Source organism: Spinacia oleracea, chromosome 6, assembly GCF_020520425.1.
Source record: "Spinacia oleracea cultivar Varoflay chromosome 6, BTI_SOV_V1, whole genome shotgun sequence".
NCBI classification, from domain to species: Eukaryota; Viridiplantae; Streptophyta; class Magnoliopsida; order Caryophyllales; family Amaranthaceae; genus Spinacia; species Spinacia oleracea.
The window spans coordinates 97551487-97577034 of record NC_079492.1 but is presented as its reverse complement, the minus strand read 5'-3'; the positions used below and the strand labels follow the sequence as shown (position 1 = coordinate 97577034).

Here is a 25548-nt window from a genome sequence, read left to right as displayed (position 1 = left end):
TAAATTTGCACGAAAATTTTTATATAAGTGATATTGAAATCCTTTACATTAACATATTCAAAATATTTATGTTGTTGCAAACATATTAATACATACTAATTTTTGTTACAATGCTACCACCATTTTTAAATAGTTGCACAATTTTAACTATTTTTTTTAGTTTGAGATGAATCTCAACATTAATTTTAATCTAAGTTTTTTTAGAAAATTTTATAATAAGTTATTTTTATTGATTATTTCCTTAATTTCTTATTTTTCTAAATTTTCAGTTTAACTTATTTACTTTGCTTTTTTTTTTTAAGTCTATTCCTTAAATAAATAATTACTTTCTTAACAATATGATTTTGTTTTAAATGACAATTTTATTGAATGAAATTTATAATCAATTATTTTCTTAATTAGCTTCATTCACAGTCAATTATAATTAATAGTCAATTCAAAATTTACTTGAGTGCATACATATTAGGTTCTTGCATTTTTTGTTTTTTGTCAAATTGCATGTCATTTGAAATTTATTTTTCGTTCTAAATTGCGGAATTTAAGAGATAAATTAAATCTTTTATTCCCTTAATTATTTAAACTGTAATTTTGACTCTTAAAGCATTAGTATTATCAAGTTTTAAAAGAAAAAAAAATGTAATACGCATTAATTTTATCAACTTTTGTCAACAATCAAAGTCTCACAATCTCCGGCTTAATTTCTAAAATTTTGCAAGGGGTGATCTCAGGGACACCATATATAGTGAATATACATGTAATACATTTTTTATAATATTTTATGAAAGGATTATTGGAACATAGAATATTTTTATCTCAAAGATTATCGCAAGTGTACAAGTAAGATTAGCGTATACTGTACTCCTTATATAACATGGAAAAGAGATGAAGTATATGAGTATATAATAAGTTTTCTTCTTTTAATCAAGTTTCATAAACTATTTTTTTGGCAAATATTGTTGCAATTTTAAACAATGTTATGTTAAAGATTAGCGGCTACTTATAGCTAAGATAAAACAATATCATTTCATTTGTAATTTTCCATAATAAGTTTGACTCATTTTTGCAATCAATTTACAGATTATGTAACAGATATTTTTATACGTATATGTAAATCTCAGTTCTATTTTTTGGGAAGTTATTCACAAATTACGTGATATTATTGGTATTTGAAATTTGGTTGCTTTAATTTTTTATTAAAGTTAATTATTTATATTAAAAGAGAGGCGAATCATGTAATGACATTTGTCATCATCACATTGATTTCCTCTCTTTTAATATAGTATATAAATAGGTGTTCTACCTGTAAGTAGGATCTCCTAATGCTTTCCTTTGCTTCTTACTGTTAAAAGTACATTCTAAGTATATATATTTCGACATTAAAGTTCTTGTTTTATTAAATTGAGATTTTTCAGGCTCAAAATTAAACACAAAAATGGAGAAAGACAAGGTCATTAAATGGAAGGGTCTACTTTGGACTACAATTTTTGTTCAATTATTATTTACAGGACATTGTAGGGGGAGAATCCAGTAAGTTCTTTAATTTTGTGCCCTACTTCTTACTACTCATTCCGTCTCTTTTTGTTTTTTACGTTTCCTTTTTTGGTGTTTCAAAATGTTCTTTACATTTCCTTTTATATTATCACATAAATAATTTAATATTCTATCAAAATTTGTACCCAATTATTATATTAACCAATTAAATCAATTGAGTTATTTAATCCCTCACACTTTTCCATAAAGACATTAACTTTTTCTCATTTTCCCCATATCAGAATTTTGATAAGAGTGAAAACATTATAAATAAACGTAATTTTCCTCGTTTACATGAAAAACTTAGAAGAATCTCAATGCACATTAATTAGTCGTTAAAACGCGTGTAAAATACCAAACGTAAAAAACAAAAAGAGACGGAGGGAGTAACAAATTTTTATGTTGGTACCCTAAGATTGATATTTAATGCATTTTATTGGGTTGAAAAATGTTCGCTTTTAAATGTTCTTACACAACTTGTTTGCATGAACATCCACGTGTATAAGCGATGAATAATAGGCATATATGGACGTAAAAAACAAAAAGAGACGGAGGGAGTAACAAATTTTTATGTTGGTACCCTAAGATTGATATTTAATGCATTTTATTGGGTTGAAAAATGTTCGCTTTTAAATGTTCTTACACAACTTGTTTGCATGAACATCCACGTGTATAAGCGATGGATAATAGGCATATATGAATATAAGAGTATCAAGCTTATCTTGGTGTAGTGGTTAGAACTTGTCCTAATAGGTATATACGGATATAAGAGTAGAATATTGTCACAAAAGCATGTCATATTATATAAAATGAATGTTTCATTTGAAAATTTTGAGAGTTTTAGATTGCTTAAAATAGAAATAGTACTTTGTGTGTGACTTGCAGTAGAAGAGGACTTCAAGTCAAACCAAAGTTGGAGCCAATCACATCAATTTCGGGGGAGGTTACTGGTGTTCGGGTCAATACAACAACCAATATGGTACTTCCTCCGTTATTTTTAGTTGACACACTTTCCTATTTTAATAAACTAGTGTGTGTCCGTACATTAGCACCGGTAATGATAAAAAAAAAAATTAAAAAGAAATCTACAGAAAATTTAAAGAAACTAAATAATACGGAGTACTTAATATTTTACAACAAAAAAAAAAAAAATCAAATATACAGTTTTGGCCCGTACAAATCATTTTAATAAAAAATTTAAAGTTTTACGTTGAATATGAATGAGAGAAATAATTTTAAAAAAAGTGTACAGAATTAAGGGCGTTTTTCTCCTCTCTTCTCACTCTCTCTCCTCTTCTAGGGCTTTATTTTCTTGGTTGTTCCCGGTCGTATCAATTAGAATAGTTAATAAATGTATTAGAGAATCAAGAGATTTTTTTTTATCGTTGTGCATATTTTTTTAAAAATATCTTTAAGATTTTAAAGTTTCTTTTATGGGTTAGAAAGCATTTTTTATTTACGTTGTCTACAAATACAACATTTGATCAATTCTATCAAAAAGGTAATTTTATTATATTCAAAAATCTAATATCATTAACATTTAAGAAATTAAATTACGATTGCGATTTGTTTTATATAGGATATAAGAAAAAAAAAATGTAGGTGACTGCCATTTTCTAAATGATTTCCGGGTAAAAGGTTAGATATCGAAATTCTTGAAATAAACCTCATCTTACTTTTATTCCAAATCTATCGTCTATGAATTATGTTAGAAAGAAAAGCGGTTTATTTATTATCTGTCAATATGAAACCGTCAAATGAATTAGCGATTATTTAAGATAAACCATATTAATCGGGGCAGTATCCTACTTAATGAACCGCCCATTCTGTTGGCAGTTTTATACAGATAATTTTCTACCATTCTGTTGGTACTAAAAAACCATAGAAAGTCAATTTCAATTCAACCAAAACTGAAGAGTTCCGCTTTAGTGGATCTTGTCCAGTGTCACCCACCCATTCACTACCCTTACCACCCATCGCAACGTCCATCCATGTCATCAACTCTACCACATAATTAGCAACACTAAACTAAACATAGAAAATGAAAATTTACTATAGTCTTCACATGCATCATCATGACCCAAATGGATTTTGCAGCCAATCCCATCAAAATCTAAATAAAAGTAAATCATCAAATTTGAAAATTGTACAAAAGAAAGAGTAACAACCGATCTTACGATTTAAGTAAGCACCTAATCGCAATGAAGTACATAAGATGATAAGATTACAACTACAAGAGTAAATTAACAAAGCCATTGTAAAGGAAAAGAAAACATACTTTTCGAACGTATGATTATTTGTTTGAGTTGCATGTCTACATCCATGACTCCTACGGGCTACAGGCGCAACTTGCGAGTACGTAATACCTGTTAGGTTATGACAAATATAAAACATATATTTCATGCAGAAAACCCATAAAGCCAGGAATCCAAATTAATTGCCACATAGTCAATTAGCATAATTTAGGATACATACATGTGACGCGTGCCTTCCCTAGCTGCTCCCGAACCGAACAAGAACAAGTTTAGGACTCCAAATGTCGCCCCTCCGTAGATAGTCCACAACACGTTCGGATCCGCCTTAGATTCAATTAACTAGAATATTATCTAATGTATTATGTTTTATTCGAAATAAGATTAGTTATTAGTTTTAGGCAAATTATTAAATTCGTTTAAACTTAAACTATATGAATACTTATTGATTGTGATATATAAATTGTGATTATGAATCATCTATTTATAGGGAAGAAATATCGGACTTAGATTTCCACTAGGATTCAAATAACTAATTCTATCAGAATTCTAGTTAAATTAATCCATTAGAATTTAATGTTTAATAAAACACAAAATATTTAATTCTTCTGGAATTAGGAAAACGATTAATCACGCAATCCTAAACGACAAGGGATTCGTAGCATTGCACACACACACATACACAGCCCACGAGAAGCGTTGTGCGCGGCTCGGCCCAAGGCAAGCGCCGGCAGCACGCGGCCCATCCTTGGGCGCTGCTGCTGGGCCTTACCTGGCTCGCTTGCTGCGGGCTTGGCTGTGCCTTGCTCGTTGCTCGCGGGCCTCGCTGGCCTTGCTGCGCGCGGGCTTCGCTAGGTGCGGGCCTGGCTTCGTGCTGGGCCTTGCGTCTAGCAAGCTCGTCGGACGATCGTTTCGTACGTCGCGCTTCCGATTCCGGAATTCATTTCCGATTCTAACAATATTTAATATTTCCGATTCTAGAATTTATTTCCGATTCCGACAATATTTCCGTTTCCAGTAATATTTCCGTTTCCGGCAATATTTCCGATTCCGGCAATATTTCTATTTCCAATAATATTTTCCGATACGTACCATGTTTCCGTTTCCGGCAACATCTACGACTTGGATAATATTTATATTTCCGTTATGATCCATATTTCCGTTTCCGACAATATCATCATTTCCGGAGTATTTATATTTGCCTTTTGACGATTTCAGCTCCCACTGGAACCGAGATCCGTCGATTCCGAATATTCATAATTAGAGTATTTAATTCACTTAAATACTTGATCCGTTTACGTACGATTTGTGTGACCCTACGAGTTCAGTCAAGAGTAAGCTGTGGATTAATATTATTAATTCCACTTGAACTGAAGCGGCCTCTAGCTAGGCATTCAGCTCATTTGATCTCATTGAATTATTAACTTGCATAATTAATTAATACTGAACCGCATTTATATTAACATTGAATGCATACTTGGACCAAGAGAATTATTTCCTTCAGTCTCCCACTTGTCCTTAGGGACAAGTGTGCATTGCCTAATTCCTTTGTCGCTTGATGCTTGCTCATGAACATAAGGTAAGAGTTGTCATCCTTATTATGTCCAGAGGTATTTCTCGGTTTCAGAGTTCAACTGATCAAATAAACAGATAATCATAGCCTATGATTCATCTGAGCACGGTCATGCATTTTACAGTTTCTAGCTCCACGAGTGGCCTTGTACAACTTTCAGCATCTCATCCCGATTTATGGGAGGACAATCCCAATCTTGTGATCTTGAGGTTAGACTTTGTTTGATAGGTGATTACCTGAGCGTTGCCATTATAGCCTCCTTTTACGGTGCGACGGTTGACAACGTCAAAGTAACCAGTTCTCAAACAAGTAGTCTCAAATCACTCAGGTATTGAGGATAAGTGTCTAATAATGTAATGAAATTTACTTATGACAGATTTTCATCTCTTACAGTAAAGTTTCATAGGTCTGTCCGATACTAGTTTTCTCAAAGTAAGTATCTATGCAAATGATTGCGACATTGCCATGTCCACATAGTTCAAGAAACAGAACTACGAGTCATCTTGCATTCTAGTCGTCTGGCGTTTTCTATGCATCCAACCTTATAGAAAACTTATGACCAAGGACCTTTTTCAACTTTTGACATTCAAGTTCACTTGATAGACATTTCTTAGTCACAGGACTGATCCTGACAGTCTATCTTGAATATATCGCCAAATTGAAAGGACTCATTATTTAATACTAAACCAAAATTAAATGGAATATGAAAAATACATTTCATATAAGATAAATGTTCAACCCCTATGTTTTACAACCATGGGCCCCTAACCCATCTTTAAAACAACTAATGGAATTCAAAACTATGCTTGATTTTCTGTGCCACAACGTGAGTGTTGTTTCTCACTCGTTGCATAGGTTTAGTTATCATGCTTTGCCAATCTTAATATCCCTTTTATTGAATGTTCTTCGAGATAGGATGATAAGATCTTTTGAGTATGTTTATTTTTGTGATCTAGTCTTTCTTGCTACAAAAGTGGTTCTACGTATTCTGCAATGAAGAACCATCAAGTCAGCAGACATGTGATCCACCCAAGTTCAGTGAAGAACTCTTTAACATAAACAACTCTGTTTCATTTTTGCTTAGGCAATAATTACTTTTACTTCAACTGTATAGGTTGCTAGTGACGCTTTGTTTGGATTTCCTATCCAAGAAGTTCACGGATATGTGGAAGACTTTTCCAGCTGTATCTTAGAACATAGAAATTAATATTTTAATTTCCCACGCAACAACTCATGGTTTTCAATCCATGTTGCCATTTCAAAACACGATGCTCTATAGCTCGTCCTTGCCAATGGTTAACTCCAAAGGGATCTTTCTTGATCCTTTGCCAGTGTTTATGAGTGTAGCATCAATATTTAGCATATCTTTATTTCCTTGAATCAAGAACTATTCCTTTGTACCTTTACAAGTACCATAGGATTTTCTTAATCTCAATCTAGTTGATCTTCACTTAGATCAATAAAGATTGGTTTATGTTCGTCATGCCTAAAGTCATACGATACATTTTTGGCGATCCTCATATTATATTATACATGATAAATTCTTTTGCAGAATAACTCTCAATTGAATTCTATTCATGTTACTTTAGCTCATCTAGTTTCAGTAGATACTAAATCCAACTAAATTCTTTGACATATAATATAGGTTTAAGAATCTCATTTTGACTCTTTGATGTTTAACTTTAGTAAATGCTTATACATAGTTCAAACATCTATTACTTAGATTTATTCATATGGGTCGAATATCTCTAATGGATTCTTTCGTGTTTAATTTAGTAAATGCCATTACTTAATCTAAAACAATAATATAAGATCTTTGTAAATAGATCTTAATACCCAGTATGTACTAAGTTTCGCCATGGTCCATCATTGATGAATAATCTCAAATCTAAGTCATTAGCATTTGAATTTTATTTCACAATAGAGAGATATGTGTGTAATACACATAGGACCAATTAAGTTTTACGTACTCCCACTAAACTTCTTATATATCTATAAGTATCATGTACTCCCTCCGTCCCGGAATACTCGACCCGGTTTGACCGGCACAGAGTTTAAGAGACTTGAATTGACTTATTTAATTTAATAGGTAGTAGTTGATAGTGGGGTATTATTTTAATGTAGTTAGTGGGAGGTGGGTTAAGAGGTGGGGTTGGGGGAGAGTAGGGGTTGAATTTTTAATTATTTTTTGTATGGAGTAGGGGGTAGGTGGGTTAATGGGGGTGGAGTGAGAAATAATATAATATTGTTAGAATATTTCCATTTTTAGAAACAGGTCATGTATTAAGGGACGGCCCGATAAGGAAAACAGGTCAAGTATTCCGGGACGGAGGGAGTACATTTTATGAAACTAAAATACTTATTAGCTTCACTAAAATACAGTTCCAATTCCCAATTGCGTGCTTAAATCTGTACTTAGATTTCATAAGCTAGCTTTCCTTTTCAAGTATTTATTTGGATCCACAAATCCTATGACATGCCATGTACATAGTTTCGATCTTCCAAAATTTGATTGAGGAATACGTTTTGTCATCCAATTTCCATATGTACCAATATGCAATCATTGCTTGACTTATAGACTGGAGCATTACGATTTTGCATGAGGTTTCAACACAATCCAGGCCATGAATTTGCTTGATACCTTTAGCAACTAATCTAGCTTTGTGTGAAGACACACTTCCATGTTTGATAGTTTTTTATCCTTAAAACCAATTTGCAACCAATAGGTGTAAACCATTCTTGCAAATCAACAAAATTTCAATTTTGTTATCAAAACATTGACTATGTTTTATGGCCTTTAACCATCTAAAACATTTGAGTCTATATATATGGCCTCTAACCATTTTAGGGAATCTAGGTTTCGTCATAGCTTTCTTACAAGTCACAAAATCATTAATCTACATGATAATAGTTTGACTACAAGGTTTCTTCACTATCTAATAGAAGAATCTCATAGTTTCAGTGACCTGAACTCTATGTTTCTTCACTATCTAATAGAAGAATATCATAGTTTCAGCGACTTGGACTCTATTCCTACTTGGGTATAGAACATCAAACTATAGAATATCAACAGCCACTTGAAGGTCCTTTGAATATTCTCTTCTCCTTGAAGCACCTGTAAAGTCTTCTAAGAGATGTCCTTAAAGAATAAGTGTTAGGATTTTCTGAAGAACTTCTAAAAGCCTCCGGAACGTCCATTTATGTTTGTTGTTCGCCTCGAACAATTTCGAGGTCTATTATCTCCCACCTGTCATTTTGGAAATGAATATCCAAAAGGAAATTATTTCGAGCAAACAAACATTATGTTCTCAAAAATTCGTGGTGGAAACAATACCCTTGTGTCTCATTTGAATAAATCACAACGAAACATATATCTACACTTGGGCCTTAGTTTGTTGAATAACAAACACTAAGCTCTCACTGAGTTTAGCAACTCTTTAGATATATATTATGAAAAGATATTCTGAAATTACTTTTCAATAGCTTTGACAAATTTGGTTTAGTTTGGTGGTAGTTGAGCATTTTGTTTTAGAAATTATAGAAAAAGTCTTTATGGTTCATCATTGACTTCGATCATTCCAAAGTAGATATGCCATATCGTCATGATCTAACCTAGATCTTTATGATTTCTTGCCAAGTGGATTTTATACTTTTCTATGAATCTTTGAACTAGCCAAACAGATTCAAACTTATATCACTTTGTGTAAATAAATCCATATTCACTCAAAACCATGTGAAATAATAGAGTCATAAAATCTTTCTTTAGCTTTGAACTCTATTGTCTAGGTGTTCTAACAATAGTTCATATCTTTTCTTACTTTCAACAAGTAAGACTTGCTTTGTCTTGAATGATCTAGAAATCAATAAACTTTCAAAATTCCATCAAAATAGAACTTTTGAATGTTAACTTGTTGACATGGTCTAAGCATCTCTAGCATCATCAATACTCAATTCATATCTATCATACAAGATAGTTTCACAAAAATGTTTATAGGATAGTGGTAATGAACATAACAAGTAAATTGCAAGATCCTCATAATCTAAAACACCATCAATATTTTAAAGTTCATAACAATCAAAAAGAACTCATCTAAATGATACTTAAGAGAACTACCTTCCTCAAGCCGAAGATCATAGAGTCTACTCTTGAGTAGTAGACGATTGGTGACACTTTTAGCCATATAAAGAGCCTCCAACTTTGACCATAGATCATTGGCGGTTTCCTCCTTGGCAACTTCCCTCAATACTTCATTCGAGAGGCAAAGTTATATCGCCGACAAAGCCTTCAAATCAATCTCCTCCCACTTCTCTTCCGTCATGGTAGTGGGTTTCTTATCCTTCCCTTCAAGAGCCTTGTGCACACCGTTTTGTATCAAAATAGCTTTCATTTTCAATTTCCAAAGGCCAAAGTTGATTGACCTATCAAACTTCTCAATATCCAACTTCATTGTCGACATGAGTATTCAATACTCCCCAAGAAATCAAACAAACAACCCAAACACAACCTTAGCTCTTGATACCAATTGTTATGAATTAAGGACATTTTAAATGTTGATTTGTATGACAAATTTAATGTTGGAATACTGAGAATAAATAATTGAACAAATTAAAACACACACAAAGATTTAAGGTGGTTCACTCTTCAATGAGCTACATCCACCACGGGGGAGGGTTTGGAGCTTGTATTACTCTTCAATGGGGAAAGGATTACAAAGAGGAATTCTCAAAGGTGAAGAAGAGAGAATTCTATGTATGCTTAGATCTAGGGTTTCAACCTCACTTGTGTTTCTCTCTCTTAATTATGAAATTCTCATTACATTTGGTATTTATAGTGTTAGACATCAAACCAATCTAAGGGACAAGAAGAGACCAGTCGATTAAACCTTGCGGAGAAGAAAACAGTTTACCCGCAGGGTTCGGTCGAACTTTTAAAGGGTTCGGCCGAACCAAGGTCAGGTTCTGCCGAACTTACCCAAAGTTCGGGCGAACCTCCAAAATCTCAAAGTTCCTGATTCTCTTCAGGTTAGTCCGAACTGTTAGGTTATGATACATATGACAATTCATAAATCATTCGGAAAAACCATAAAGCCAGGAAAGCATATTATTTACACATAATCATTTAGCATAGAATAGATGCATACATGTTGTAGCGTGCCTTCCCTAGCTGCGCCCGAACCGAACAAGAACAAGTCTTTAGGACTCCAAATGTCGTCCCTCCGTAGATAGTCCACAGTACGTCCGGATCCGCCTCAAGTTAGACCAACTAGAATCGCCCTTAAGGTTACTAGGAATTTCGGCTATGTGTTTGCAAGTGTATGGCTGATTTTTCTTTCAAAAACTTACCCTTTGAATACTTCAATCGTACCCATAAATTGTGACCCTAGGCACTTATTTATAGGAGTATGGAAAAGGAATTGTAATCCTACTAGGATGTGGATTTGCTAATTAGAACTTTATTAGGACTCTAAATAACAAAGCATATCTAATAGGATTAGGATTTTAATCTTTGCACAAATCCTAATAGGATTAGGATTTCCCGCACACGCATCGTACAAGCCGTGCACCTGCGCAGGCCTTGCGGCCCACGACAGACGCACAGCCCATGTGCGGTGCTGCGCGCGCGCGCCCTTGGCTGGGCCTGGCCTTGCGCTGGGCCTGGTCGAGGCGTGCGTTGCTGCGTGCAGCTCGCTGGGCGATGGCCTGGCTTCGTGCTGGGCCTTCGTCTAGCGGGCCTCGTCCGATGCTAATTCGTACGATACGCTTCCGATTAAATTCCCGATTCCGGAATTCATTTCCGATACGAACAATATTTATTATTTTCGATTCCGGAATTAATTTCCGTTTCGAACAAATATTTAATATTTCCGTTTCCGGAATTATTTTCCAATTCCGATAATATTTCCGATTCTGACAATATTTCCGTTCCCGGCAATATTTCCGATTCCGGCAATGTTTCCATTTCCGAAATATTTTTCGATACGTACCATGTTTCCGTTTCCGGAAACATCTACGATTTGGATAATATTTATATTTCCGATACGATCCATATTTCCGTTTCCGGCAATATCATCGTTTCCGGAGTATACATTTCTTGCTTGTGACGATCTCAGCTCCCACTGAAACCAAGATCCGTCGATTCCGAATATCCATAGATAGAGTATTTAATGCCGTTAAATACTTGATCCGTTTACGTACTATTTGTGTGACCCTACGGGTTCAGTCAAGAGTAAGCTGTGGATTAATATCATTAATTCCACTTGAACTGAAGCGGCCTCTAGCTAGGCATTCAGCTCACTTGATCTCATTGAATTATTAACTTGTTAATTAATACTGAACCGCATTTATTAGACTTAACATAGAATGCATACTTGGACCAAGGGCATTATTTCCTTTAGTCTCCCACTTGTCCTTAGGGACAAGTGTGCATTTCCTAATTCCTTTGTCTCTCGATGCTTGCTCTTGAACATAAGGTAAGAGTTGTCATCCTTATTATGTCCAGAGGTGTTTCTCGGTTTCAGAGTTCAACTGATCAAATAAACAGATAATCATAGCCTATGATTCATCCGAGCACGGCCATGCATTTCACAGTTTCTAGCTCTCCGAGTGGCCTTGTACAACTTTTAAGCATCTCATCCCGATTTATGGGAGGACAATCCCAATCTTGCGATCTTGAGATTAGACTCCGTTTGATAGGTGATTACCTGAGCGTTGCCTTTATAGCCTCCTTTTACGGTGCGACGGTTGGTCAACGTCAAAGCAACCAGTTCTCAAACAAGTAATCTCAAATCACTCAGGTATTGAGGATTTAGTGTCTAATAATTTTAATCAAATTTACTTATGACAGATTTTCATCTCTTACAGTAAAGTTTCATAGGTCTTTCCGATACTAGTCTTCCCAAAGTAAGTATCTATGCAAATTATTATGACATTGCCATGTCCACATAGTTTAAGAAACAGAACTACTAGTCATCTTGCATTCTAGTCGTCTAACGTTTTCTATGCGTCCAATTTTATAGAAAACTCCGACCAGGGACCATTTTCAACTTTTGACATTCAAGTTCACTTGATAGACATTTCTTAGTCACAGGACTGGTCCTGACAGTCTATCTTGAATATATCGTCAAATTGAAGGGACTCATCATTTAATACTAAACCAAGATTAAATGGAATATGAAAATACATTTCATATATGATAAATGTTTAACCCTTATGTTTTACAACCATGGGCCTCAAACCCATCTTTTAAAACAGTTCATGGAATTCAAAGCTATGCTTGATTTCCAGTGCTACAATGTGAGTGTTGCTTCTCACTTGTTGCATAGGTTTAGTTATCATGCTTTGCCAATCTTAATATCCTTTTCATCGAATGTTCTTCGAGATAGATGATAAGATCTTTTGAGTATGTTTATTTTGTGATCTAGTCTTTCTTGCTACAATAGTGGTTCTACGCATTTTGCAATGAAGAACTATTAAGTCAACAGACATGTGATCTACCCAAGTTCAATGAAGAACTCTTTAACATAAACAACCCTGTTTTATTGCTTCTTAGGCAATAAGTACTTTTACTTCAACTTTATAGGTTGCTAGTGATGCTTTGTTTGGAATTACTTATCCAAGCAGTTCAAATATATGTGGAATACTTTCCAGCTGTATCTTAGAACATAGAAATTAATATTTTAATATCCCACGCAACAACTCATGGTCTCCAATCCATGTTGCCATTTCAAAACACGATGCTCTATAGCTCGTTTTTGTCAATGGTTAACTCCAAAGGGTCTTGCTTGATCCTTTGCCAGTGTTTATGCGTGTCGCATCAATATTTAGCACATCTTTATTTCCTTGAATCAAGAACTATTCCTATGTACCTTTTTAAGTACCATAAGTATTCTTGATCTCAATCTAGTTGATCTTTACTTAGATCAATAGAGATTGGTATATATTCGTCATGCCTAAAGTCATACGATACGTTTTTGGCGATCCTCATATTATATCATACATGATAAATTCTTTTGCAGAATAATTCTCAATTGAATTCTATTCATGTAACTTTAGCTCATTCAATTTCAGTAGATACTGAATCCAGCTAAATTCTTTGACATATAATATAGGTTAAGAATCTCACTTAGATCCTTTGATGTTTTAACTTAGTAAATGCTTATACATAGTTCAAACATTCTTTACTTAGATTTATTCATATGGGTCGAATATCTCCAATGGAGTCTTTCGTGTTTGATTTAGTAAATGCCATTACTTAATCCAAAACAATATCATAAGATCTTTGTAAATAGATCTTAATACCCAGTATGTACTAAGTTTCGCCATGGTCCATCATTGATGAATAATTTCAAATCTAAGTCATTAGCATTTGAATGTTATTTCACAATAGAGAGATATGTGTGATACACATAGGACCAATTAAGTTTTATGTACTCCCACTAAACTTCTTATATATCTATAAGAATCATGTATATTTTATGAAACTAAAATGCTTATTAGCTTCACTAAAATACAGTTCCAATTCCCAATTGCTTGCTTAAATCTGTACTTAGATTTCGTAAGCTAGCTTTCTTTTCAAGCATTTATTAGGATCCACAAATCCTATAACATTCCATGTACATAGTTTCTTCCATCATTTGATTGAGGAATACGTTTTGTCATCCAATTGTCATATGTACCAATATGCAATCATTGCTTGAATTATAGACTTGAGCATTATGATTATGCATGAGGTTTCAACAAAATCCATGCCATTAATTTTCTTGTAACCTTTAGCAACTAATCTAGCTTTGTGTGTGAACACAATTCCATGTTTGATGGTTTTTATCCTTAAAACCAACTTGCAACTAATAGGTGTGAAACTATTCTTGCAAATCAACAAAATTTCAATTTTGTCATCAAAACATTGGTTATGTTTTATGGCCTTTAACCATCTAAAACATTTGAGTCTATATATGGCCTCTAACCATTTTAGGGAATCTGGGTTTCGTCATAGCTTTCTTACAAGTCACAAACTCATTAATCTACATGATAATAGTTTGACTGTAAGTTGTAGGTTTCTTTACTATCTAATAGAAGAATTGCATAGTGACCTGAACTCCATGTTTCTTCACTATCTAATAGAAGAATCTCATAGTTTCAGTGATTTGAACTCTATGCCTACTTGGGTATAGAACATCAAACAATAGAATATCAACAGGCACTTTGAGAGTCCTTTGAATATTCTGTTCTCCTTGAAGCACTTGTAAAGTCTTCTAAGAGATGTCTATTCTTTAAAGCCACTTCTAAAGTCCTTAAAGAATACGTGTTCGGATTTTCTAAAGAACTTCGAAAAGCCTCCGGAATGTCCGTCTATGTTTGTTGTTCGCCTCGAAGACTTTCGAGGTCTATTTTCTCCCACTTGTCATTTTGGAAACGAATCTCCAAAAGGACATCATTTCGAGCAAACAAACATTATGTTCTCAAAAATTCGTGGTAGAAACAATACCCTTGTGTCTCATTTGAATAAATCACAATGAAACATATATCTATACTTGGGGCCTTCGTTTGTTGAATAACAAACACTAAGCTCCCACTGAGTTTAGGAACTCTTTAGATATATTATGAAAAGATATTTTGAAATTACTTTTCAATAGCTTTGACGAATTTGGTTTAGTTTGGTGGTAGTTGAGCATTTTGTTTTAGAAATTATAGGAAAAGTCTTTATGATCTATCATTGATCGAATCAAGTACTAATTGACTTCGATCAATCCAACTTAGATATGCCATATCTTATGGAGCTCGATCGTGAAATTACAACACACAATCATTGATGATCATTTTTGGTCTCAAGTAATCATTAACATGATCTATCCAAGATCTTTATGATTTCTTGCCATGTGGATTTTTATACTTCTGAATCTTTGAACTAGCCAAACAAATTCAAACTTATATCACATTTGAGTAAATAAACCTATATTCACTCAAGTCCATGTGAAATAATAAAGTCATAAAATCTTTCTTTAGCTGTGAACTCTATTGTGTAGGCGTTCTAACAATAGTTCATTTTTTTTTGTTACTTTCAACAAGTAAGACTAGCTTGTCTTGAATGATCTAGAAATCAATCAACTTTCAAAAAGTCCATCAAAATAGAGCTTATGAATGTTAACTTGTTGATATGGTCTAAGCAACAATGCCAAAGGTTAGTGGAACTCAAATCAAGAGATTGATTTGAACCTAGTAAAGTTTTATTGTTAAAGATTTGTTTGTTTTAATCAAGCATATTGACTCAACCCGTAAATGACCATTTCATTCAAATAAACAAACAAACATTGTTTTTGTTCTTCTGAATGTGAGTCTTTCTGTGTTTGAAAACAAAAATTTAGGTATGCTGATTGTGGAACAAACACTACAAGAATTTGTATCTTTTACGACAACCTAATTACGACGGGTCAAAAATCCCGTCGCAAAAGCCTTTTGTGACGGGGCTAAGAACCAAACAATGACGGGAATAACCGTCGCAAATGTCTTTTACGACGGGTTTACGACGGGATTTTCTATTAACGACGGCCCCCTTTTATGACGGGTTCGCGACAGGAAATCCCGTCGTTAATCAACAATTATTGGCCTTTCGCGACGGGATTTCCCGTCGTTAATAGTACAATTTCTTGTAGTGAAAATAGCCATTAAGTTCCAGCCTTTGAAAGGACTTTAAAACAAACTAGATGACCCTACAACTAATGTAGCATTGCCATGCTTCATTTCCTACTTGTAGGCCATTAGTGTACACTAGCTTCCATTGTTTGAGTTATTACGGAAGTAAGAACCTCAAGCGGTATATGATACCAAGGAAGTTTGATTGCTAGGTCACTTCTCTTTAAACATTAACTTTTAGGTAGAAACGGAATTGTAAATTCCTTTCATTTGTTCCTTTGTTTTCCTATTTCTTGTACCCTTTCTTATAGTCTTAAGAATTGAATTCTTTAGTGTTGACTTTTATACTTTGTTAGATATGTCCAATGTCACTCCAACAAGGTTCTTAACTACCATTTTAATTTATGTTGAATATTTTGTTTCAACTAGATGATCTTACCAGAAGCTTTTAAAGTTCTCTAAGCATCAATCTATTCGAATGTCTAGGGACTAGACTCATTCGAGAATTAAATTGACAAATATATTAGGTTGTTAACCATTGGTAAGGCTGAGCGTTTAAACTCAATGCTTTATGATCTCAAAACTACATTGTATTTTGAATTCACAAGCACCAATTGGTTTGCCATTCGATTTTGATATTCGAAAACAACCATAAAAGTCGATATAAGAAACGTACATTTTAAATTGCTCATTTTCTCTCATTTCCGTGAATCGTTCTTGGATTCACTACCAATCGAGGAAATTTACTGTTACCTTTCTAAAAGGATTTATTGCAGTGCAAGATATTTAATTATAAACAATAATTAAAACATACATTGAAGCATGCAAAGTCTAAACATTTATCATGAGTAATAACTTAAAAATTAAAGCAACCATGCAATTTAAACAAGTCATTAGCATTTTATTCGAATTATGTGTTCCGGCAGGTGTGAATAAAATGATTCCAAGACCCTAAAACCATTGAAGAATTAAGCACAGTTTGTCGACTCAATTCTAAAACATTTTAGGTAAGCAAAAGCCTTTTGCTAATAGTCTAGAAACTATTCTTGGTTGATAGGTACGTCTAAGAACTTATTAGGTAAACCTATCGATTTTGCCACGACATAAAAGGACTCCTTACTTATATCGTTGAGTTTCACCAAAACTAACATGTACTCACAATTATTTGTGTACCTTGCCCCTTTAGGACCAATAAGTAACACCTCGCTGAGCGAAAACTATTACTAGATTGATGCAAAAGGATATCCAAGCAAGTGTATATTTTGGCATGCCACCTTTTAACTCAATTTTTAAGTTTGGAACTTAAGGCTCTTACTATGTTGGTTAGATTTTAAGTGAACTAAAATCCTTAATCATGCAATATAATCAAGCCACAATCTCATGCATAATTAAGACATATTTAAAGCAATAAATAACTTAAAGCATGCATAAGATAAATGTGATCTAGTATGGCCCGACTTCACCTTGAAGCTTCAACTTCAAAGTCCGTCTCGAAAATCTCCGTGGGAGGCACCATTTTCTTCAAATAGGATAAGCTATAATTAAACTAATTACAACTATTTGATGGTACGTAGACCATATTTGAATTGAAAAACAATTTTGGTACTTTAGACCAATTACATTCAAATTAATGGTACGCAGACCATATTTTCTATCCTATTTGGGCCATACTAGTCACTTCATAACCTGGAAAACAGTACATATACAATATATACCATTCACCCATTCATTAACATGAATGGCCCACATAGCTGGTTAGTAAAACACATTATGCATCACATAAAAATTTGCAGCAATTAATCAAGGGCACCAATAATCTACCAATTATTAAGTCCTTATTAATTCTAATCAAGTTTTTTTAACCTTAAGGATTTGTAGACCTAATCAAGAGTATATGACTAAAAAGAGCTCCCACTTAAACCAATAAATTCATATGCTTTACTAATTTTAAACATAAAAATGTATTTCTAATCTAACCGGAAACATACAAATTTAATTAAAATTTAAAGCTCATATAAATTTATAATTGAATCCAAAAAATTTAATTTAATTTCAGTCGTATTTAAATTAATTCATGATTTTAATTTTAGTAAAATAATTAGAATAAATAAAATTTATTATAATTACAATATTCAAAATTAAAATCCAAGAAAATTATTTAAATTATTAATTTTAAAATTAATTAAAATTACGTAAACTGAAAATTTCAAATTAAAATTTCAAAACGATCTAATCGCAACGCAACAACCCCATGCAACGCACGCCCATGGGCCACACGCACACAGCCATCGCTGGCCATGTGCGCGCAGCCCATGCGCTGCGTCGCATCGCTGCTGCTCCCCATCGTAAGGCGCGCGCCAGCGCTCGTCGCAACAAGCATGCTGCCGCAGCCCATCGCTGGGCGCAGCGCTCGTCGCACGTCGCAACAGGCAAGCTGCTCGCCATCGCTGGGCGCAGCGCTCGTCGCACGTCGCAACAAGCACGCTGCACGCCATCGCTGGGCGCAGCGCTCGTCGCACGCACACTTGCGCTAGCTGCGCGCGAGGCTCCGCATGCTTGCGCGAGGCAGTGCGCGCTGTGGCGCAGCACGCTTGCTGCCCACACGCGACAGCTCGTGCCTTGCTCTCGCCCTTGCCCATGCGCCCATTGCTCACAGCCCACGACACAAGTCAGGGCTGCTGCCTTGTGCTCGTGCACCATGCCCTTGCTCGCTGCATTCGTACCGCATGGGCGACGAGCTCCCTTGCTCGTCGTCGCATGCCCGCACAATACAACACCCCTTAAGGGTAACACGTAGCGTCCATTGCTTTGTGCGTGCAAGTTATATAAGCGAATCGCATAAAAATTAAAAATTTATATTCAAAATTAATGACAAATTAATAAATAATATTAATTTCATAATTTTAGTGCGAAAAATCGAAAATTTATTAATTTATTGATTTCCGATTAATATGGATTCAAGTCTAGGTCATAAAAATTTAAAATTTAACATAAATTTACAATTTTTATGGTGGTTTTTAATCATAGGTATCTAATTAAATTATAACTAATTATGAAAATCAAATTAATTCTAAATTATTCCAATTTTCAACAAATTAATCATAATTACAAATTAGATTGTATAATTAACAAGGCTAGGCATTCAAACTTGTTAAACATATACAGTAGGTCAATCAAAAATTCAAGATTTATCAACAAGAATCGAAAATATTTAATTTAACATCTTAAATTTACGAAATTTTGCATTCGAAAAACTAAAACCTCCGAAATGTCATAGTTAGGCTTCGAATTTGAGAATTCTGGGTTCGGCCGAAAAATATTGTTTTTGTCAAAATTTTAGAATGCCTTTTACATGCGGAATTGACACAAAAATCACTCGATTTGGATGAGTAACGAAGAAACTGCCGAAAAACTGCGTACGTATAATTAAATAAACGCAATTTTGCAATTAATTAACAATTACGAAAATTAATCACCCCTTTTAATTCTTGCAAATTTGTAATATTTAACCATGTTCATGCAATTTAGATTATGAAAATAATAAGAGGCTCGTGATACCACTGTTAGGTTATGATACATATGACAATTCATAAATCATGCGGAAAAACAATAAAGCCAGGAAAGCATATTATTTACACATAATCATTTAGCATAGAATAGATGCATACATGTTGTAGCGTGCCTTCCCTAGCTGCGCCCGAACCGAACAAGAACAAGTCTTTAGGACTCCAAATGTCGTCCCTCCGTAGATAGTCCACAGTACGTCCGGATCCGCCTCAAGTTAGACCAACTAGAATCGCCCTTAAGGTTACTAGGAATTTCGGCTATGTGTTTGCAAGTGTATGGCTGATTTTTCTTTCAAAAACTTACCCTTTGAATACTTCAATCGTACCCATAAATTGTGACCCTAGGCACTTATTTATAGGAGTATGGAAAAGGAATTGTAATCCTACTAGGATGTGGATTTGCTAATTTGAACTTTATTAGGACTCTAAATTACAAAGCATATCTAATAGGATTAGGATTTTAATCTTTGCACAAATCCTAATAGGATTAGGATCTCCCGCACACGCATCGTACAAGCCGTGCACCTGCGCAGGCCTTGCGGCCCACGACAGACGCACATCCCATGTGCGGTGCTGCGCGCGCGCGCGCCCTTGGCTGGGCCTGGCCTTGCGCTGGGCCTGGTCGAGGTGTGCGTTGCTGCGTGCGGCTCGCTGGGCGATGGCCTGGCTTCGTGCTGGGCCTTCGTCTAGCGGGCCTCATCCGATGCTAATTCGTACGATACGCTTCCGATTAAATTCCCGATTCCGGAATTCATTTCCGATACGAACAATATTTAATTTTCCGATTCCGGAATTAATTTCCGTTTCGAACAAATATTTAATATTTCCGTTTCCAGAATTATTTTCCAATTCCGATAATATTTCCGATTCTGACAATATTTCCGTTCCCGGCAATATTTCCGATTCCGGCAATATTTCCATTTCCGATAATATTTTCCGATACGTACCATGTTTCCGTTTCCGGCAACATCTACGATTTGGATAATATTTATATTTCTGATACGATCCATATTTCCGTTTCCGGCAATATCATCATTTCCGGAGTATTCATTTCTTGCTTGTGACGATCTCAGCTCCCACTGAAACCAAGATCCGTCGATTCCGAATATCCATAGATAGAGTATTTAATGCCATTAAATACTTGATCCGTTTACGTAATATTTGTGTGACCCTACGGGTTCAGTCAAGAGTAAGCTGTGAATTAATATCATTAATTCCACTTGAACTGAAGCGGCCTCTAGCTAGGCATTCAGCTCACTTGATCTCACTGAATTATTAACTTGTTAATTAATACTGAACCGCATTTATTAGACTTAACATAGAATGCATACTTGGACCAAGGGCATTATTTCCTTCACGAACCACCTAAGAGTTCGGCCGAACTTCCAGCAGGTTCGGCCGAACCTCCAGCAGGTTCGGCCGAACTTCCCCTGCTGCATGTCAACTTCTCGTAAAATAGTCATAACTCCCTCATTTCTCATCCAAAATGAGCTTATGACTAGGCGTTGGAAAGATATTGAGCCAAGATTTTACCTCCAACTTGAATCAACTCAATCTAATGAGTAGATCATGAGATATTTCCATTTTAAGTCAGACCTTTCACTATAACACCCTAACATGTTTCAAGAAAGATTCGAGGCACACATAACATTTGACATAGAGGAGAGCGAAATACCAGTGTTGGAGGAAGATGAGAGCGAAATTAAAAATCATGGTTCCTTTTCTTATACTTGTATCAAAACACTATCCCTTGCGTCAACAATTTCGAATTCATGTGTTTTGAAAAAATATTGAAAAAACTAAACATAATTCATGTCACGTGTGAATTGAAAATAAAACTACACTTTTTGTAGGTTGTTTTGGACAATGGCATAGTTCAAGTCGCCTTCTCTGTTCCAGAGGGATACATAACAGGGATACGCTATGGTGGCCTAGATAATATACTTGATGTAACCAAGAAGATATCTCATAGAGGGTACATTCTTCTTTTTTACTTCATTGGAATTTATTCAGTTACTTATACCACTCACTTTGATCAAAATATAAGCCTCTTTAACTTATTACGTCCACCCTTCGTATGTTTTTTTTAAATAAAAATGGATCACTTGCTTGTTATGGGATTTTTTTTAAAAAAATGTATCACTTTTATAGTTGACATCCTTCTACCATAATTTATTATTTTTTCTCTTTCATAAATCCTTACTCATTTTTTTATTGTTTATCACTCTCGCTCATGGTCCACACTTGAATAATAATAATAATAATAATAATAATAAACCTCATATGCAATTTCTATCATGGTCCCAATTATTGGTTTTACTAAAAAAGTAACTTATTTACTTGCTCTATTGAACAATACAACAAAATAACAAATTATCTATTAAAATTGTGTGTCCATTCAAGTGATGCATTTAAATAAACAAAGGAAGTAATATATATATATATATATATATATATATATATATATATATATATATATATATATATATATATATATATATATATATATATATATATATATATATATATATATATATATATATATATATATATATATATATATATATATATATATATATATATATATATATATATCATAAAATGGTTGTATAATGTTGTAGAAAGACTTATATTTTGTTATAAATAATCTATAATAAGCTAAAACGACTTATATTTTGGTTCATGTGTTTTATGTACAGGTACTGGGATACAGACGAATCAGATGAAATAGGGTACATTTTGAGTGTCATTCGTGTGTGTGTGTGTTGTTATTTTACTTACATGGTAATAATGCATTGTTGAAAACATCTAACAAGTGACTTCAATTTGCAGGATTTCAGGATCAAGTTTTAAAATCATAAACCAAACAGAAGATCAAGTAGAAATTTCATTTTTATGTCCCCAAACTAACTCACAATCAATGAAAGTAGATATTAGGTAATATACATATAATTTCTACGAACTAACAAACACAACTACAACAAGGATAAGAGGCATTGTGAAGGAACTTGAGGCTAATTAATTAATATTATATTTGTTTATTTATGTAGGTATGTATTGCTTCGAGGTAGCTCTGGGTTCTACTCTTATGCCATATTTGAGCGTGAACAAGGATCACCTGCTTTGAATGTGGATCAGATAAGGACTGTTTTTAAGCTTCAACCTCAAAAGTATGATTATTTCTAGAGCTCATGCACAATTTATTTATTGTTTATATATGTATATATTTTGTTTCCTTAGGAAGATATCGTATTTTTGTTAGGTTCCGTTATATGGCTGTTTCAGATACTATACAAAGGTTAATGCCATTAATACAAGACCTTCACACTGGTCAGACTTTGGCCTTCAAAGAAGCCGTTCTCTTGACAAATCCAACTAATAAGAAGATCAAAGGACAGGTATATCTATATTATACTCAAGCTTTCCTAAACTAATTTTAATAATAAAACTATTTTGAACTATTTAAGGTGTTTAAGAAGAGAAGTCATGTATAAATTTTACTTGGTGTGTCTTCAGTTTGATGTAGAATATTTCTCATGAAAGGAAGTGCGTACCTCCTATAACAAATTGTGTTACAAAAATTTGTATAAAAGGCATTGTTTTGATTTCAACTTTTGTTTAGGTTGATGATAAATATCAATATGCTTGTGATGATAAAGATAACAAGTTACATGGTTGGATTTCCACTGATCACGGAATTGGAATATGGATGATAACAGCAAGTGATGAATTTCGAATGGGAGGACCTCTTAAACAAGACCTTACATCTCATGTTGGTCCCACAATGCTTGCCGTATGTACTCAACCTAAACATTTCTACTGTTCCTTATGTTATCTACAAGTTTGTATGCTCGCAAGGTATGATTTATTCCTACCAATTTACAGATGTTTCATAGTACTCATTATGGTGGTCCCGATCTAATAATGAAGTTCAAGGACGGGGAGCCATGGAAAAAGGTGTTTGGACCATACTTTGTGCATTTAAATTCCATTCCTGGGAAAGGAGATCCTCATATTCTTTGGAAAAATGCAAAAGATCAGGTATATAAATATGACTTAAATATATATTTTTGTATCTTTGCAACTAAAATTTAGCAGATTAACCAATTAAATAAGCCCCTACAACTTTCAATTATATCAGATGCTTAAGGAAGTTAAGAGTTGGCCTTATGATTTCCCTTTATCGAAAGATTACCCTAAGGCTAATGAACGTGGATCAGTCGAGGGAAGATTGCTCGTTAGTGATGGGTATTTTCTTAAATATTTTATATATTACCCTCGTTGTTTAAATCATGATATATATTTTTATATTACCCTTATAATTTTTCTATGAATCATAGAACTAAAGAACCAATTCCTGCAAATTCTGGATGGGTTGGTTTGTCTGCACCGGGTGACGCGGGCTCATGGAAAACGGAAATGAAAGTAAGGAACAAATATGAATAGCATATGATTTCATATTATATATCACATAATGTGAACACCGAAATAATTATCTCTTAGTGGTATAGGGTTATCAATTCTGGACTCAAACTGACCGTGAAGGAAAGTTTATGATTAAAGGTGTTCATGTTGGCACTTACAACTTTTATGCATGGGTTCCAGGATATATAGGAGACTATAAATCTGCATCAATTGTCCACATTGAATCAGGTATTGATCTTGATGCGTCGAACTTCTTAGTCTAAATGAATATTCAAACATGCGTTATGTCTTCCTAATTTACAGGGAAACAAGTTAGTTTGGGTAATCAAGTTTATACACCTCCACGAAGTGGAGAGACACTTTGGGAAATAGGAATCCCTGACCGTACTGCAGCAGAATTTTTTGTGCCTGATCCTAGACCGGAACTAGCAAACCCAATGTTTTTACAAGATGAGACAAACAAGTTAGTTTTTCCACACTCCTTTTCTTATATATTTGTACAATAGAACTTAAAATCACCATCCGAATTCCTTCTTTGTTTCTATAACAGGTACAGACAATATGGTCTGTGGGACCGATATACTGATCTTTACCCAAAGGAAGATCTTGTTTACACTGTTGGTGTTAGTGATTTTCGGAAGCATTGGTTCTTTGCTCATGTACTTAGGTACATCATTTAGCACACTTAATATACATCTCATAATTATATTCTTCTTTTCTCACTATTCGTTTTATTGTGGAGAAAATTTATGTTATAGGAGGGTAGGAGATAAGTATGAGCCAACCACGTGGCAGATTTTATTTCCCTTAAAGGAAGTGGTTCCCAACAATAACTATACCCTACACATCGCGCTCGCATCTGCAACTAAATCTGAATTACAGGTGAGAAATTAATACAGTTCATTTTATCACCAAACAAAGTGATATTTAAAATATTTTAGCACAATCAATTCAAATATTGTTGTGTGCATTTCAGGTTAGAGTCAACAATCCTGATGTCCAATCTCGCCCAGCTTTTACGACATTGCTGATAGGCAAGGATAACGCGATTGCAAGGCATGGGATACACGGAGTGTATATGTTATATAGCATAAGTCTAAAAAGCGAGTTGTTTCAAAGTGGAGAAAACACAATTTTTCTGACTCAGTCGAGGAACTTTAATTATCAATTCAGTGGAGTTATGTATGACTACTTACGTTTAGAAGGACCATTGTCTGAGTCATCTCCCAGGTAATATGTAGTTTTCTTAAGAATTTTTGATGAGAATTTTATAATATATCCAAATTATTTTCTTTAAATATATAAAAAACGTTCATATGAAAGTATACATGTCTCATGTCACCTCATTTAGCACTAGAACCGTGCCGTAACCTATTTATTAAGTTAAAAGAAAACAAAAATGTGCAAACTTGTGACCAACAACAATTAAAGTATATGTCTTACCAACTTAGCTAATTATACTACAAGAAAAAATAACGTTGGGCGTCAAAATATATCGTCGCACATAACACTTTTTCATCCTCCTAAATTTTGTGCGACAAATTTAATTTCGATAGAAGGTCGTTGCGCAAGG

General features: G+C 34.2%; 1 protein-coding gene across 2 annotated transcripts in view; it reads left to right on the top strand.

Annotated features, from left to right (window-relative positions):
- Nucleotides 1-25304, top strand: part of LOC110792610 (uncharacterized) — a 29183-nt gene extending 3879 nt beyond the window's left edge. Inside the window, exons 2-17 of one of the 2 annotated variants that reach the window (XM_056831671.1) lie at nt 1413-1527; nt 2416-2509; nt 21404-21525; nt 22250-22282; nt 22383-22487; nt 22601-22720; nt 22813-22948; nt 23173-23343; nt 23436-23591; nt 23692-23798; nt 23891-23975; nt 24062-24203; nt 24279-24438; nt 24526-24642; nt 24734-24857; nt 24952-25304. In XM_056831671.1, the coding sequence (XP_056687649.1) occupies nt 1433-1527; nt 2416-2509; nt 21404-21525; nt 22250-22282; nt 22383-22487; nt 22601-22720; nt 22813-22948; nt 23173-23343; nt 23436-23591; nt 23692-23798; nt 23891-23975; nt 24062-24203; nt 24279-24438; nt 24526-24642; nt 24734-24857; nt 24952-25209 (2025 nt within the window). In that variant the 5' untranslated portion in view covers nt 1413-1432 and the 3' untranslated portion in view covers nt 25210-25304. Of the gene's footprint in view, nt 1-1412; nt 1528-2394; nt 2510-21403; nt 21526-22249; nt 22283-22382; nt 22488-22600; nt 22721-22812; nt 22949-23172; nt 23344-23435; nt 23592-23691; nt 23799-23890; nt 23976-24061; nt 24204-24278; nt 24439-24525; nt 24643-24733; nt 24858-24951 lie in introns of both variants that reach the window. The other variant, XM_056831670.1, reaches the window with a different exon arrangement.
- The last annotated feature ends 244 nt before the right edge of the window (nt 25305-25548 follow it).